The sequence below is a fragment of the Bombina bombina genome, chromosome 1, assembly GCF_027579735.1.
Source record: "Bombina bombina isolate aBomBom1 chromosome 1, aBomBom1.pri, whole genome shotgun sequence".
Taxonomy (NCBI): Eukaryota; Metazoa; Chordata; class Amphibia; order Anura; family Bombinatoridae; genus Bombina; species Bombina bombina.
In genome coordinates this window covers 1,393,834,464-1,393,850,141 of record NC_069499.1, presented here as the reverse complement: position 1 = coordinate 1,393,850,141, position 15,678 = coordinate 1,393,834,464, and the positions used below count along the sequence as shown (strand labels likewise).

Genomic DNA, 15,678 nt, shown 5'->3' with positions numbered 1-15,678 from the left:
GTCCGTCGAATTCCGATTGGCTGATAGGATTCTATCAGCCAATCGGAATTAAGGTATGAAAATTCTGATTGGCTGATGGAGCTCAATCTGATTGGCTGATCCGATCAGCCAATCGGATTGAACTTGATTCTGATTGGCTGATTCCATCAGCCAATCAGAATTTTCCTACCTTAATTCCGATTGGCTGATAGAATCCTATCAGCCAATCGGAATTCGAGGGACGCCATTTTGGATGACGTCCCTTAAAGGAATCGTCATTCGTCGGGAAGTCGTCGGTGAAGATGAATGGATCCACGCTGGAGGTCTTGAAGATCAGCCGGTCGTCATCGGATTGAAGAACATAGAAGATGCGGCTTGGATGAAGATGTTTGCCGGTCCGGATGTCTTCTTCTGCCCGCTTGGATCAAGACTTCAGCCGGAGGATGGACGTCACTCTTTAGCCCCCGCCTGGGCTTGGATGAAGACATCGGAGGCTCTTCTGGATCGATCGGTGATACCTGGCATGGTGAAGACAAGGTAGGAAGATCTTCAGGGGGGTAGTGTTAGGTTTATTTAAGGGGGGTTTGGGTTAGATTAGGGGTATGTGGGTGGTGGGTTTTAATGTTGGGGGGGTATTGGATGTGTTTTTTTTACACAGGCAAAAGAGCTGAATTCTTTGGGGCATGCCCCACAAAAGGCCCTTTTAAGGGCTGGTAAGGTAAAAGAGCTTTGAACTTTTTTAATTTAGAATAGGGTAGGGCATTTTTTTATTTTGGGGGATTTGTTATTTTATTAGGGGGCTTAGAGTAGGTGTAATTAGTTTAAAATTGTTGTAATATTTTTCTAATGTTTGTAAATATTTTTTTATTTTTTGTACTTTAGTTAGTTTATTTAAATGTATTTATTTGTAGGTATTGTATTTAATTAATTTATTGATAGTGTAGTGTTAGGTTTAATTGTAGGTAATTGTAGGTATTTTATTTAATTTATTTATTGATAGTGTAGTGTTAGATTTAATTGTAACTTAGGTTAGGATTTATTTTACAGGTAATTTTGTAATTATTTTAACTAGGTAACTATTAAATAGTTATTAACTATTTAATAGCTATTGTACCTGGTTAAAATAATTACAAAGTTGCCTGTAAAATAAATATTAATCCTAAAATAGCTACAATATAATTTTAATTTATATTGTAGCTATATTAGGATTTATTTTACAGGTAAGTATTTAGCTTTAAATAGGAATAATTTATTTAATAAGAGTTAATTTATTTTGTTAGATAAAAATTATATTTAACTTAGGGGAGTGTTAGGGTTAGGGTTAGAATTAGCTTTAGGGGTTAAAAAATTTATTATAGTAGCGGTGCGGTCCACTCGGCAGATTAGGGGTTAATAAGTGTAGGTAGGTGGCGGCGACATTGGGGGGGCAGATTAGGGGTTAATAAATATAATATAGGTGTCGGTGGTATTAGGGGCAGCAGATTAGGGGTACATAGGGATAACGTAGCTGGCGGCGGTGTACGGAGCGGCAGATTAGGGGTTAAAAAAGTTAATAGAGTGGCGGCGATGTGGGGGGACCTCGGTTTAGGGGTACATAGGTAGTTTATGGGTGTTAGTGTACTTTAGAGCACAGTAGTTAAGAGCTTTATAAACCGGCGTTAGCCCAGAAAGCTCTTAACTCCTGTTTTTTTTTCTGCGGCTGGAGTTTTGTCGTTAGATTTCTAACGCTCACTTCAGCCACGACTCTAAATACCGGCGTTAGAAAGATCCCATTGAAAAGATAGGATACGCAAATGGCGTAGGGGGATCTGCGGTATGGAAAAGTCGCGGCTGTAAAGTGAGCGTTAGACCCTTTCCTGACTGACTCCAAATACCAGAGGGCGGTAAAAACCAGCGTTAGGAGCCTCTAACGCTGGTTTTGACGGCTACCGCCCAACTCTAAATCTAGCCTAATGTTTGCAGTCTAAGGACATACCACTTGCTTGTTTATCTTATCACCTTTGCTGTGACTATCTATAAATTAGGTCCTGCAATTATAAAGCATTCTAGGTAGAACGTTGCAGATCCATCATTTATAGTCCTGCAGGATACACAACAGCCTTTCTTAGGCAGTGAAAAAAACACTACTTACTAGAAAATAAGGCAAAATAAGGACTGAAAATAAATTACAGATATTTATTTATACATTTTGTGGAATACAATTTTGAGTTTAATGTCCCAACTGCAGCCCATGACACTGCACATTGTTTTGCAGCCCCTGGGGAAAAAGCAGAACTGAGAATATGTGCAATATAGTTTTTGTGTCCCCAAGAGAATAAAAATCAGAACTATTAATATGGGCTTTGGGGATTCAGGTGGTCACAATATAAAAGAGACCACTAGAGAGGGCAACAGCAGACCGAGGGTAACCAGCAACTTCACCTAAATCTGGCCCTGTGCTGCATGACATTTTGTAAGAAATATATCATTATTTGTGTGTTTAATAGCCATACATTTATATGCAGTCTTTAAGGCCTAGAAATATTGATTTGCGCCACCAATGTGTAAGGAAGTTGCCCATTGCTGATGTAAATATATCACACACTATATACACTGTCTATAATGACAATATCGTGCACAGCATTTTCCTGGCAACATTTAAAAAGTATATTTAGCCGGGCTCACCAGGTTTAGCCTTTGCTGGAATCGTTATACTACTGCGCTATGAAATAGGCATTGTTTACCTACCGGAAGAGATTGTCCATGACATATCGGTACTCTGGAATATTGTTCTCAGGCAAATAACACGAGGCAAACACAATGATTGCATTTAAACCATCTCCATAGTAACCTGAAAGAGTAGGTAATACAAGATTTAACTGAACTGACAGTTACAAAAGCAATAACAAAAAAATTCATATGATTTATTTAACTTCTTTGTCACCCTAGTGTCATGAATTATGCCCATGTTAAATAAATGATCAGATTTATCATCAAGTGATTTAGGCTGGAGTTGTTTTCTGCTTTTATTTCTCATTCTATTTACATCTAAATTTAAACTTTTTTTCTGTGAGGTACCTACAGAAGTCATACCTCATTCTTTATCAACAGACCAAACAATTTTAGAAAAAGGGCCTTTTGCGGGGCATTGCCCCAAAGAAATCATCTCTTTTACCTGTAAATAAAAAATACAAATACCCCCCAACAGTAAAATCCACCACCCACACAACCAACCCCCCAAATAAAATCCTAATCTAAAAAAACCTAAGCTCCCCATTGCCCTGAAAAGGGCATTTGGATGGGCATTGCCCTTAAAAGGGCATTTAGCTCTATTGCTGCCCAAAGCCCTAACCTAAAAATAAAACCCACCCAATACAACCTTAAAAAATCCTAACACTAACCCCCGAAGATTCACTTACCGGGAGAAGTCTTCACCCAAGCTTCAAGGTGTCCTCAATGAAGCCGGCAGAAGTGGTCCTCCAGATGGGCAGAAGTGGTCCTCCAGACAGGCAGGAGTCTTCACCCAGACGGCATCTTCTATCTTCATCCTTCCGACGCGGAGCGGCTCCATCTTCAAGATATCTGGTGCGGAGCATCCTCTTCTTCTGACTTCTTTTTGCTGAATGAAGGTACCTTTAAGTGACATCATCCAAGATGGCGTTCCTTAGATTCCGATTGGCTGATAGAATTCTATCAGCCAATCGGAATTAAGGTTGAAAAAATCCTATTAGCTGATCCAATCAGCCAATAGAATTGAGCTTGCATTCTATTGGCTGATTGGAACAGCCAATAGAATGCGAGTTCAATCCTATTGGCTGATTGGATTAGAATTCTATAAGGCGAATGGAATCTAAGGGACGCCATCTTGGATGACATCACTTAAAGGTAACTTCATTCAGCAAGAAGCCATCGGAAGAAGAGGATGCTCTGAGCCGGATGTCTTGAAGGTGGAGCCGCTCCGCGTCGGAAGGATGAAGATAGAAGATGCCGTCAGGGTGAAGACTTCTGCCCGTCTGGAGGACCACTTCTGCCCATCTAGAGGACCACTTCTGCCGGCTTCGTTGAGGACATCTTGCCGCTTGGATGAAGACTTCTCCCGGTAAGTGAATCTTCGGGGGTTAGTGTTAGGATTTTTTAAGGGTGTATTGGGTGGGTTTTATTTTTAGGTTAGGGCTTTGGGCAGCAATAGAGCTAAATGCCCTTTTAAGGGCAATGCCCATCCAAATGCCCTTTTCAGGGCAATGGGGAGCTTAGATTTTTTTAGTACGGGTTTTATTTGGGGGGTTGGTTGTGTGGGTGGTGGGTTTTACTGTTGGGGGGTTGTTTGTATTTCTTTTTCAGGTAAAAGAACTGATTTCTTTAGTTTAGGCTAGTTTTTTTTTTTTTTTGGGGGGGGGGGCTTTTTTTTATTTTGATAGGGCTCTTAGATTAGGTGTAATTAGTTTAAATATCTTGTAATTGTTTTTTATTTTCTTTAATTTAGTGTTTGTTTTTGTAATTTAGCTAATTGTATTTAATTTATTTAATTGTATTTAATTTAATTTAGGTAATTTATTTAATTGTAGGGTTAGGTTAGGTGTTAGTGTAACTTAGGTTAGGTTTTATTTTACAGGTAAATTTGTATTTATTTTAGCTAGGTAGTTAGTAAATAGTTAATAACTATTTAGTAACTATTCTACCTAGTAAAAATAAATACAAACTTGCCTGTAAAATAAAAATAAACCCTAAACTAGATACAATGTAACTATTAGTTATATAGTAGCTAGCTCAGGGTTTATTTTATAGGTAAGTATTTAGTTTTAAATAGGAATAATTTAGGTAATGATGGGAATTTTATTTAGATTTATTTTAATTATATTTAAGTTAGGGGGTGTTAGGGTTAGAGTTAGACTTAGGTTTAGGGGTTAATAAATTTATAATAGTGGCGGCGATGTTGGGGACGGCAGATTAGGGGTTAATAAATATAATGTAAGTGTCAGCGATGTTAGGGGTGGCAGATTAGGGGTTAATAAATATAATGTAGGTGTCTGCGATGTCGGGGATGGCAGATTAGGGGTTAATAAGTATAATGTAGGTGTCGGCGATGTCCGGAGCGGCAGATTAGGGTTTAATAAGTATAATGTAGGTGTCGGCAATGTCGGAGCGGCAGATAAGGGATTAATAAGTGTAAGATTAGGGGTGTTTAGACTCAGGGTTCATATTAGGTGTAAACATAAAATGTGTTTCCCCATAGGAATCAATGGGGCTGCGTTACTGAGTTTTACGCTGCTTTTTTGCAGGTGTTAGAATTTTTCTCAGCCTGCTTTCCCCATTGATGTCTATGGGGAAATCGTGCACGAGCACGTTACATCAGCTCACCGCTCATTTAAGCAGCGCTGGTATTGGAGTGCAGTGTGGAGCTCAATTTTGCACTACGCTCACTTCTTGCCTGTTAACGCCAGGTTTGTAAAAACCTGTAATACCAGCGCTGCAGGGAAGTGAGCGGTGAGAATAAACTGCAAGTTAGCACCGCACACCTCATAACGCAAGACTCGTAATCTACCCGTCAAATAACTAAATAAATAAAAACACGTTTTTGTCTCATTTTCTATGGTATACATAGTAAACAGCAGCACCAGAGTCATTATTTATTAAATATTTGAAACACATTTTATTAGTATCAGTTTAACTTCCCAAAACAAGATTTTTATTTTTTTGTTCAATGACATTTAATATATTACTGTAAATCAGAAGATAATATGGTTGTCACTTTGTACCATCTTAGAATTTATGCAGCAAATTAGTAAATATTAATTATAAAAATATTTTAATAATTACCCAAAATTCTGATTTCGTAAAGGTGTTGCTTATCCAATTGTGACAAAGTATGAATGCTCCTACCCCTGTCCATTGAAGTGGTTGAATGGACAGTAAAGTCAAGATTTAACTTTCATGATTCAGATAGAACATTCTATTCAATTCTTTCCAATTTACTTTTATTATTTAATTTGATTCATGTTCTTGGTATCCTTTCTTGATAAGCATATCTAGGTAGGCTCAGGAGCAGCAATGTACTAATGGGATCTAGCTGCTGATTGGTGAGTGTACATATATGACTCTTTCACTAGCTCCCAGTAGAACATTGCTGCTCCTTCAACCAAGGATATCAAGTGAATGAAACAAATTAGATAATTGAAGTAAATTGGAAAGTTGTTTAAAATTGTAAACTCTTTCTGAAGCACAAAAGAAAAAAAATATGTTTTATGTACCTTTAGTGCTGCATCTATTTAATAAAAATGTTTTCTAAAACACTTATCCACAATTAACATATATATTGCTAACTAGATGTAATTGTATACATATTTCCCATCCCGTTCTATTGTATCACAGATTCCTCTTTACCTCCATGTGAGATCACTTGCTTATATGGCTCAATAGCCGTCATATCCACTTTGCGTTCTCCCGACAGGAAGATTCTCCATTTCCTGCCATCCTGATCTTTTATGTCAGTCACAAGGTTTTCAGTAAATACATACTCCGAAGCAGAGCTCCCTCTTCCTTTTGCCCTGGGTAGGTCATCTGAGCAAGGTTAAAAACTCAAGTGTTATAGGGACATTGAATTCAACATTAAATTCCCAATAAATTGACGTAATTAATGAAAATTTACATTATACATTTATTATTTATTTTGCTTGCTTTCGCTTCAAAAATTGTGTTTGTATCCAGCTCCCTAAAATGTTCAACTTACTCTGATCACAATCAACGGAAATAAGATAAATGTTATCACCATTGTTTTTAATGAGTCTATCCCAATTACTAATAAAGTTTTAAATGCTTTTTAAAAATGTTTTGTGCACAGATCGTTTGCAGTTCAGTACTTAATTGCTTTTATATACTATGCATATATAAAAATTACTAATGTTCCTATAGGCGTCTAAACGGACATAAAATCCTATTTATTATGTGACTGTTTGGCCACAGAATAATTCTTTAGAAAACTTTACAAACTTTCCAACATATTAGTTTTTCGTTAACTTAAAGGGACAGTCTACACCAGAATGTTTATTGTTTAAAAAGATAGATAATCCCTTTATTACCCATTCCCTAGTTTTGCACAACCAACACAGTTATATAAATACATTTTTTACCTCTGTGATTATCTTGTATCTAATCCTCTGCAAACTGCCCCCTTATTTCAGTTCTTTTGACAGACATCCATTTTAGCCAATCAGAGCTGGCTCACCTGAACTCCACGTGCGTGAGCACAGTGTTATCTATATGAAACACATGAACCAACACCCTCTAGTGGTGAAAAACTGTAAAAATGCTCTGAGAGAAGAGGCAGCCTTCAAGGGCTTAGAAATTAGCATATTAACCTCCTATGTTTCACTTTCAACTAAGAATACAGAGAGAACAAGGCAAAATTGGTGATAAAAGTAAATTGGAAAATTGTTTAAAATTGCATTCTCTATCTGAATCATGAAAGCTTATTTTGGACTAGACTGTCCCTTTAATCACAGAACATTGGCTTGCGCATTACCTGCTCTGATCTGGAAACTTACTAGGAAGCTCACTGGTGTAATATCAGTCGGCGAGATTACGAGTCTTGCGTTAGCCTTAAAAATCAGTGTTGAGGGGTCCCAACGCTGCTTTTTAATGCCCGCTGGTATTACGAGTCAGGCAGGAAAGGGTCTACCGCTCACTTTTTTTCCGCAATTTTAGCTTACCGCAAATCCCTTTACTTCAATTGCGTATCCTATCTTTTTAATGGGATTTGCCTAACGCCGGTATTACGATCGCCTGAAAAAGTGAGCGGTTCACCCTCTCCTGTCCAGACTCCTATTGCATTTAAAAGTCAGTAGTTAAGAGTTTTATGGGCTAACGCCGGAACATAAAGCTCTTAACTAAAGTGCTAAAAGTACACTAACACCCATAAACTACCTATTAATCCCTAAACCGAGGGCCCCCCCCACATCGGAAACACTTAACTAAAATGTTTAACCCCTTATCTGCTGAGCGGACATCGCCGCCACTATAAAAAATATATTAACCCCTAAACCGCTGCACTCCCCCCTCGCAAACACTAGTTTAATTTTATTAACCCCTAATCTGCCGTCCCTAACTTCGCCGACACCTACCTACATTTATTAACCCCTAATCTTCCGACCCCAACGTCGCCGCTACTATAATAAATTTATTAACCCCTAATCCTAAATCTAACCCTAAGTCTAACCCCACTAACTTAAATATAATTTAAATTAATGAAATAAATTTAACATAATTAAATAAATTAATCCTATTTAAAACTAAATACTTACCGATAAAATAAACCCTAAGCTAGCTACAATATAACTAATAGTTACATTGTAGCTATCTCAGGGTTTATTTTTATTTTACAGACAAGTTTGTATTTATTTTAACTAGGTACAATACAGGGAGTGCAGAATTATTAGGCAAGTTGTATTTTTGAGGATTAATTTTATTATTGAACAACAACCATGTTCTCAATGAACCCAAAAAACTCATTAATATCAAAGCTGAATAGTTTTGGAAGTCGTTTTTAGTTTGTTTTTAGTTATAGCTATTTTAGGGGGATATCTGTGTGTGCAGGTGACTATTACTGTGCATAATTATTAGGCAACTTAACAAAAAACAAATATATACCCATTTCAATTATTTATTTTTACCAGTGAAACCAATATAACATTTCAACATTCACAAATATACATTTCTGACATTCAAAAACAAAACATAAACAAATCAGTGACCAATATAGCCACCTTTCTTTGCAAGGACACTCAAAAGCCTGCCATCCATGGATTCTGTCAGTGTTTTGATCTGTTCACCATCAACATTGCGTGCAGCAGCAACCACAGCCTCCCAGACACTGTTCAGAGAGGTGTACTGTTTTCCCTCCTTGTAAATCTCACATTTGATGATGGACCACAGGTTCTCAATGGGGTTCAGATCAGGTGAACAAGGAGGCCATGTCATTAGATTTTCTTCTTTTATACCCTTTCTTGCCAGCCACGCTGTGGAGTACTTGGACGCGTGTGATGGAGCATTGTCCTGCATGAAAATCATGTTTTTCTTGAAGGATGCAGACTTCTTCCTGTACCACTGCTTGAAGAAGGTGTCTTCCAGAAACTGGCAGTAGGACTGGGAGTTGAGCTTGACTCCATCCTCAACCCGAAAAGGCCCCCACTAGCTCATCTTTGATGATACCAGCCCAAACCAGTACTCCACCTCCACCTTGCTGGCGTCTGAGTCGGACTGGAGCTCTCTGCCCTTTACCAATCCAGCCACGGGCCCATCCATCTGGCCCATCAAGACTCACTCTCATTTCATTAGTCCATAAAACCTTAGAAAAATCAGTCTTTAGATATTTCTTGGCCCAGTCTTGACGTTTCAGCTTGTGTGTCTTGTTCAGTGGTGGTCGTCTTTCAGCCTTTCTTACCTTGGCCATGTCTCTGAGTATTGCACACCTTGTGCTTTTGGGCACTCCAGTGATGTTGCAGCTCTGAAATATGGCCAAACTGGTGGCAAGTGGCATCTTGGCAGCTGCACGCTTGACTTTTCTCAGTTCATGGGCAGTTATTTTGCGCCTTGGTTTGTCCACACGCTTCTTGCGACCCTGTTGACTATTTTGAATGAAACGCTTGATTGTTCGATGATCACGCTTCAGAAGCTTTGCAATTTTAAGAGTGCTGCATCCCTCTGCAAGATATCTCACTATTTTTGACTTTTCTGAGCCTGTCAAGTCCTTCTTTTGACCCATTTTGCCAAAGGAAAGGAAGTTGCCTAATAATTATGCACACCTGATATAGGGTGTTGATGTCATTAGACCACACCCCTTCTCATTACAGAGATGCACATCACCTAATATGCTTAATTGGTAGTAGGCTTTCGAGCCTATACAGCTTGGAGTAAGACAACATGCATAAAGAGGATGATGTGGTCAAAATACTCATTTGCCTAATAAGTCTGCACTCCCTGTAGTTATTAAATAGTTATTAACTATTTAATAACTTCCTAGCTAAAATAAGTTCAAAATTACCTGTAAAATAAACCCTAACCTAAGTTACAATTACACCTAACACTACACTATAATTAAACTAATTACCTAAACTACCTACAATTAATTACAATTAAATTAAATAAACTAAATTACGGAAAAAAAACACTAAATTACAGGGGGAAAAAAAGAATTACAAGAATTTTAAACTAATTACACCTAATCTAATCCCCCTAATAAAATAAAAAAGCCCCCCCAAAATAATAAAATTCCCTGCCCTATACTAATTTACAAATAGCCCTTAAAAGGGCCTTTTGCGGGGCATTGCCCCAAAGTGATCAACTCTTTCACCTGTAAAAAAAAATACAATACCCCCCAACATTAAAACCCACCACCCACACACCCAACCCTACTCTAAAACCCACCCAAACCCCCCTTAATAAAACCTAAAACTACCCCCTTGAAGATCATCCTACCTTGAGACGTTTTCACCCAGCCGGGCACAAGTGGTCCTCCAGAGGTGCAGAAGTCTTCATCCGATCCGGGCAGAAGAGGACATCCAGACCGGCAGAACTCTTCATCCAGGCGGCATCTTCTATCTTCTTCCATCCGGAGCGGAGTGGGTCCATCTTGAAAACATCCGACGCGGAGCATCCTCTTCCTTCTTGATCCGACGACTGAATGAAGGTTCCTTTAAGTGACGTCATCCAAGATGGCGTCCCTTGAATTCCGATTGGCTGATAGAATTCTATCAGCCAATCGGAATTAAGGTTGGAAAAATCCTATTGGCTGATGCAATCAGCCAATAGGATTGACCTCGCATTCTATTGGCTGATTGGAACAGCCAATAGAATGCAAGCTCAATCCTATTGACTGATTGGATCAGCCAATCGGATTGAACTTCAATCCTATTGGCTGATTGTATCAGCCAATAGAATTTTTCCTACCTTAATTCCGATTGGCTGATAGGATTCTATCAGCCAATCGGAATTCAAGGGACGCCATCTTGGATGACGTCATTTAAAGGACCAGTCATTCCAGTCATTCAGTCGTCAGCCGTCGGATGAAGAGGATGCTCCGCGTCGGATGTCTTGAAGATGGACCCGCTCCGCTCCGGAAGGATGAAGATAGAAGATGCCGCCTGGATGAAGCCTTCTGCCGGTCTGGATGTCCTCTTCTGGCCGGATAGGATGAAGACTTCGGACCCTCTGGAGGACCACTTGTGCCCGGCTGGGTGAAGACGGCTCAAGGTAGGGTGATCTTCAAGGGGGTAGTGTTAGGTTTTTTTAAGGGGGGATTGGGTGGGTTTTAGAGTAGGGTTGGGTGTGTGGATGGTGGGTTTTAATGTTGGGGGGTATTGTATTTTTTTTTACAGGTGAAAGAGCTGATTACTTTGGGGCAATGCCCCGCAAAAGGCCATTTTAAGGGCTATTTGTAATTTAGTATAGGGTAGGGAATTTTATTATTTTGGGGGGCTTTTTATTTTATTAGGTGGATTAGATTAGGTGTAATTAGTTTAAAATTCTTGTAATTCTTTTTTTTCCTGTAATTTAGTGGGGGTTTTTCATAATTTAGTTTATTTAATTGTAATTAATTATAGTTTAATTATAGTGTAGTGTTAGGTGTAATTGTAACTTAGGTTAGGGTTTATTTTACAGGTAATTTTGTACTTATTTTAACTAGGGAGCTATTAAATAGTTCTTAACTATTTAATAGCTATTGTACCTAGTTAAAATAAATACAAAGTTGCCTGTAAATAAATATAAATCCTAAAATAGCTACAATGTAACTATTAGTTATATTGTAGCTATATTAGGGTTTATTTTCTTGGTAAGTATTTAGTTTTAAATATGATTAATTTATTTAATAATAGGTATATTATTTCGTTTAATTTAAATTTATTTATGTTAGGGGGGTGTTAGGGTTAGACTTAGGTTTAGTGGTTAATAACTTTATTATAGTAGCGGCGACGTTGCGGGCGGGAGATTAGGGGTTAATAATTGTAGGTAGGTGGCGGCGATGTTAGGGAGGGCAGATTAGGGGTTAATACTATTTATTATAGTGTTTGCGAGGCGGGAGTGCGGCGGTTTAGGGGTTAATACATTTATTATAGTGGCGGCGAGGTCTGGTCGGCAGATTAGGGGTTAATAAGTGTAGGTAAGGTAGCGGCGACATTGGGGGGGCAGATTAGGGGGTAATAAATATAATATAGGTGGCGGCAATTTTGGGGGCAGTATATTAGGGGTTCATAGGGATAATGTAGGTTGTGGCTGTGTACGGAGCGGCAGATTAGGGGTTAATAATATAATGTAGGTGTCAGCGATAGCGGGGGCGGCAGATTAGGGGTTAATAAGTGTAAGGTTAGGGGTGTTTAGACTCGGGGTTCATGTTAGGGTGTTAGGTGTAGACTTAGAGAGTGCTTACCGCTACCGTAGGCAACGCTGGTATTGAGAGTTGAAGGGAAGGTAAATTCTGCTCAACGCTCCCTTTTCTGAGCCTAACGCAGCCACTCAGACAACTCTCAATACCAGCGTTGTCTTAAGGGTGCGCTGGGAAAAAAAGCAGCGTTAGCTACGCGGGTCTTTACCGACAAAACTCTAAATCTAGGCGATAGTTTTTTAAAACTTTTTTTCCTCTATTGACTTCTATGAGGGAATACATGAATGCACACACGATATTCTAACTTCTGCTTTTTGCGGTCGTCGGGTTATTGTGCATGCAAAAAGCTTATTTCTAGCGTAATTAATACTCAAGCGCTAAATATTTACTTATATTCATCAGTTGTGAAACAGTAAAAATATTGCTTCACAAAATCAAACATTGACTGTCGTTTAACACACAGGTTACAAACTTTTGCATTTACCAGCATATGAAAAATTGGCAGGTGATACGCTTAAAACAGACCTTTTAGTCATATTTGCAAGTATTTATCACTATTGTATAGTCTATCTGTATTGGGTGGGACAGAAATTTACGTACATATATATATATATGTATTTAATATGTGATATTTCACACAGATAATTAGATAATTTATTATTAATTAATTATTGTCAATTATGTAAACGCAGCCTTAGCGAACCTAGGCTGACAAAGGATAGAGTAGGGTATCCCTGACCAGAAAATGAGGAAGAAGTACTAATATTTTTTAAAGTGGTAAGAACAAGGTTTTACTTTAGAATAGCAAAATATTGGGGGGGGGGGTCTTTCACAAGAGCTAATGGGTGAGGTTAGTTACAGAATATAAAATGTTCTTGAAAATGTATAGTTACTCACCTCTATATACAGTAGACGGCATAATGTTTGCAACTGTTAATCATACTAAAGTAAACAATTATAAAAATAATGGGTAGATCTATACCTTCCCACTCGAAAGCATGGCTGTTTCCCAAGAATACACTTCCAGTTGGGGTCTGCAGATCATCTATATTAAAGATAGCGTCATCGTCTTGTGTTTGATCTGGAACCTCGCCTACAACCAGTGACCCTTCGTTATTTTCCAGATTAAGGGTCGGCGGAGGTTGATGTTTTTTTATATGACGGTTGCCACATAATTCCAGAGTGTTTGGTGGGCTCTCTAAGATTTATGATAAAAACAAGAAATTAAAACGTACACATAATTTTGTTAACCGGCCCTTATTATATTACTCCAAAAAATAATATAACACTGTTTTTAAAATGGATAAACAAAGGGTGTCCCACTGAATTTTACTTGGCTTATCATAATGTAAGTAGTACAGAATTATAGAAAGCCAAACCCAAGATATGCAAAAGAAAGGGGCTCCAAGCTGTATTTTTTATGTAGACAACCTGAACAGTTTGCCACTAAATGTGTATGAAAAAAATAAGAGGGCGCTACAAGTAGCAATAGGATCTTGCAACAAATGTGAGTCAATGATTAGTATCAAAATCTTTAGTCAAATAGTTTGATAGATGTAGAAAACTATTTATAAGTGATACAGTTACATCAACTTAGTGTCCTCGGTATTAAAAACTTATACAGTTGAAACTTATGTGTCAATTAGGAAACAAATCTTTCAAAATGCGTTCTGTACTTAGACGGTCTGGAATCAGATTCTATAATCGAGCTATGTGGGAGAGAATCTAAAACCTTAAACTCGAAATGTTCACAGGGATGATCTTAATAGATCATTGAACTCTTATAAATTAACTTTAAAGGTTATATTTAAATCTCATATACGATATTACCACACTTCTATAGTAAAAGTTATTTATTTTCTGCATTCCCACAGGTTTAAAAAGGCATGCATTCTATAGGTACATGAAATTTGTCCAATTTCAGAAAACAGTTAATAAAAAAGGTTAATATAAAACAGAATCATAAAAATAATTCTCTTATACTGCAGTATACTCTTAAAATTTAGATATGCCACAACTCTTAGGGTCAAAACTGAGTTTAAAAAAATATCCCGGAGTGCGCTCCAAATAGCTTGTTAGCCAATTCGACATATAAAGTCTTGCACAAAAAAGCCACTTCTGGGGTCACTGTGAAATAAATTATAATGTCCCGGTCTTACCGTAACTTCTTGTTTGGATAAGACACATTTGGTGGGGCAGTTCTTTAGCCCACTTGATTGTACCTCACTTAGTGTAAAGGGAGCACTTTTTTAAAAGTCTGGAAGTCTCCTCAAAACCTCAGTAGCCGTTTGTAGACCCGCCAAATCGGGTAGCGGTTAGCTCTTTCAAACCGCGTGATGTCAGCATACGTCACGATCTTCCGTTGTTCTGTTGTTCCAAACACTGCTTAAGAATGTTGTTTTCCAACTCTTTTGTTTACACTTGCGCAAGTGGTTTTAGGTTGAAAATCACACCCTCACCGCTGTCTGCTCTATTGAGAAGATTAGAAATTCTGCACTTAGTACAAATGTATGCAGATTTCCTGTCACCTATAGTAATCACAGACACGGATCCTCTGGGTGTATACACAATTAAGTATGCTTTGGCTCATAGCTTCTACGCGTTTCACCCACTCTGTTGGGCTTTATCAAGATGCTGTTTCAGCCTCCTTTGTTCTCTTATATGCTGCTTTCTTATTTATGATTGGTCAAAAGGGTCTCCCATATATTTAAAGTGATAGTAGTGTAATTCTTCATACACGGCAGAAGTAAAGCTTCAATTTTGAAGTGGATTTACCAAGTGGCTAGTCCCATAACTTTGTTTTGTCATGATTCATTCGATATTTCACATAACTCTTTTTAATAATAAAAAAATATTAAAAATGGCTTTATTAATCATCTAATATCTCAGAGTCGTGGATGATTTGGCATATATACAAAAATATATTTTTTACCCTTTATGATGAAACTGTTTAAACATTAAGAAAACATTATTTACAAATTTGAAACATTTAGGATTACAATAACTTTATATTCTTAAAAATCAACCTTATATTTAAATGTTAGATTTAAATATTAACACCCTGAGTCCAAGGGGTTTGAATTCTGAACTAGATATTACACCATTTTTAACCTAGACTTATTCCACTCCAACATTAAAAACTCATATTTTATATATAGTCTAATAATATTCGCACCCTTATCCACTTTTAGCCGAATATATTTAAAGGGACACTGTACCCAAAAATTTAATTTCGGGATTCAGATTGAGCATGAAATTTTATGCAAATTTCGAATTTACTCCTATTATCAAATTGTCTTTATTCTCTTGGTATCTTTATTTGAAATGCAAGAATGTAAGTTTAGATG

General features: G+C 37.7%; 1 protein-coding gene across 3 annotated transcripts in view; it reads right to left on the bottom strand.

Annotated features, from left to right (window-relative positions):
• BNIPL (BCL2 interacting protein like) overlaps positions 1-15,678 on the bottom strand; it is a 105,578-nt gene that overhangs the window by 41,572 nt on the left and 48,328 nt on the right. For all 3 annotated transcript variants that reach the window (XM_053704860.1, XM_053704865.1, XM_053704870.1), the window contains exons 4-6: positions 13,314-13,529; positions 6,340-6,516; positions 2,707-2,809 (exon numbers count right to left, since the gene is read on the bottom strand). In XM_053704860.1, coding sequence (XP_053560835.1) covers positions 2,707-2,809; positions 6,340-6,516; positions 13,314-13,529 — 496 coding nt within the window. The remainder of the gene's footprint in view (positions 1-2,706; positions 2,810-6,339; positions 6,517-13,313; positions 13,530-15,678) is intronic.